Source organism: Myotis lucifugus, unplaced genomic scaffold (assembly GCF_000147115.1).
Source record: "Myotis lucifugus unplaced genomic scaffold, Myoluc2.0 scaffold_22, whole genome shotgun sequence".
Taxonomy (NCBI): domain Eukaryota; kingdom Metazoa; phylum Chordata; class Mammalia; order Chiroptera; family Vespertilionidae; genus Myotis; species Myotis lucifugus.
In genome coordinates this window covers 5,589,349-5,591,390 of record NW_005871070.1, presented here as the reverse complement: position 1 = coordinate 5,591,390, position 2,042 = coordinate 5,589,349, and the positions used below count along the sequence as shown (strand labels likewise).

Here is a 2,042-nt window from a genome sequence, read left to right as displayed (position 1 = left end):
AGTCCCTCACGTCGGACAGCGCTAAGGACTCGGACAGCGCGGGCGAGGCGGGCGCGCAGGCCTCCAGCAAACACCAGAAGCGCAAGAAGAGGCGGAGACGGCAGAAGGGCGGCAGCGCCAGCCGCAGCGCTGTCCAGCGCGTCGAGCCCCGGCCTGGACGCGGGCCTGGTGGAGCCCCCGCGCCTGCTGTCCTCCCCCAACAGTGCTCGGTGCTCAAGATCAAGACGGGAGATCTCCGAACCCATCACTTCGACAACGACAGCAGCATCTGGGACTACCCGCCCAACAGGGAGATCTCCAGAAACGAGTCCCCCTACAGCATGACAAGGCCCCCCAACTCCGAGCACTTCCCATCCCCGCAGGTCAAGGGCGCGGGGGCGGCGGCAGCGGGGGCGGTGGGGGCCTGCACGTGGCCATCCCCGACTCGGTCCTCACCCGCCGGGCGCAGACAGCGCAGCCACCCCGCAAGACTCAGTTTGGCGCCTCGGCCACCTCGGCCTTGGCCCCCGTCACCTCCGACCCCCTGTCCCCCCCGCTGTCAGCATCCCCGCGGGACAAGCACCCGGGGGGCAGCGGCGGCGGCGGCAGCAGCGGGGGTGGCCCCAGCGCGTCCAACTCCTTGCTGTACACGGGGGACCTGGAGGCGCTGCAGAGGTTGCAGGCGGGCAACGTCGTGCTCCCGCTGGTGCACAGGGTGACCGGGACCCTGGCGGCCACCAGCACGGCCGCGCAGAGGGTCTACACGACGGGCACCATCCGCTACGCGCCCGCCGAGGTGACCCTGGCCCATGCAGGGCAACCTGCTGCCCAACGCGCACGCTGTTAACTTCGTGGACGTTTAACAGCCCGGGCTTCGGCCTCGACCCCAAGACGCCCATGGAGATGCTCTACCACCACGTGCACCGGCTCAACATGTCCGGACCGTTCGGCGGCGCCGTGAGCGCGGCCAGCCTGACGCAGATGCCCGCGGGCAACGTGTTCACCACGGCCGAGGGGCTCTTCTCCACGCTGCCCTTCCCCGTCTACAGCAACGGCATCCACGCCGCACAGACTCTGGAGCGCAAGGACGACTGAGGCGCCCCCGTGCGGGCGCTCGGCGTGGAGGCATCGCGGGCGTTTTCGTTTAGACCTTTATTCTAGCACTTTGAATTTGAGCAGGTCAGCGTCACCTCTCCACACGACGGTCCCCACCCCGGCCCCCCTTTCTTTAACTTGACTTATTCTTTCCTGTAAAGATATGTTTATTTTTGGCCTTCAGAGGGTCCGAGGACCAGTTGCCTGCCGTTTTGTCTTCTTCTAAGATGTGTGTTGGGTTGTTTTGCTTTCCTTTGCATCTTTATTAAGATGTCTTTAATGCGTATATGCCTCTGCCATAGAATACTCAGTCTTGTGGTCAAGAGATTTCTCCAGTGACAACCATTGGGTTTTCTTCATCGAGATCTTGATATGATCAAGATTGAAAGAGACACGCATAAACAATGTGCCCTGTTTGACTAAGTCAAATGAAATGGGGTGGTTTTTGGTTTTGTTCCTAATTCCTTTAAAAATAGAGGGGATAGTATTTTAGAATTTTATGCAGAATTTAATTCTCTTTTTATGGTTAAGATTTTAAGATTTTCTTACTTGCACATAAAAATAATTTGGGTTCTTAAACTTAATTTCTGGCCTGTGACTAGAATGTTTGAAAAAACAACAACAACAGTGGGACTAAATGTTAATTACTGAAACATTAACTTAATTTCTAAAACCATGGTGCTATCATTTATTAATCTGTAATGTCTTCATATAAAATGCAGCTCCTGGGCTGGGTTTTGGGGGAAAAAAAAAAATGTGTTCTGTCCTGGTCTGGAGTCCATTGCTGCAGTCTCCTTGGTTAGTTAAGACAAAGCCCTCATTAACGTTTGCTGCAGGACTTAAAATTTTTTACCTCCCAACTAACAAACATAGCCTCACATTAAATGCAATGGGTCAGGAAAGCCCTTTTTAAAGGGGCTTTTGGGAAACTCGATCAAACTGATTTGAGGAGCAGTTTAGGTACATCC

The 2,042-nt window shown here is 55.7% G+C and overlaps 1 protein-coding gene across 1 annotated transcript in view; it reads left to right on the top strand.

Annotated features, from left to right (window-relative positions):
• NPAS3 (neuronal PAS domain protein 3) overlaps window positions 1-1,536 on the top strand; it is an 869,596-nt gene extending 868,060 nt beyond the window's left edge. The window contains 6 exon segments of the mRNA XM_023751473.1: window positions 1-124; window positions 126-244; window positions 247-368; window positions 371-787; window positions 789-839; window positions 841-1,536. Of these exon segments, the coding sequence (XP_023607241.1) occupies window positions 1-124; window positions 126-244; window positions 247-368; window positions 371-787; window positions 789-839; window positions 841-1,074 (1,067 nt within the window). The 3' untranslated portion in view covers window positions 1,075-1,536.
• Window positions 1,537-2,042: the final 506 nt, after the last annotated feature.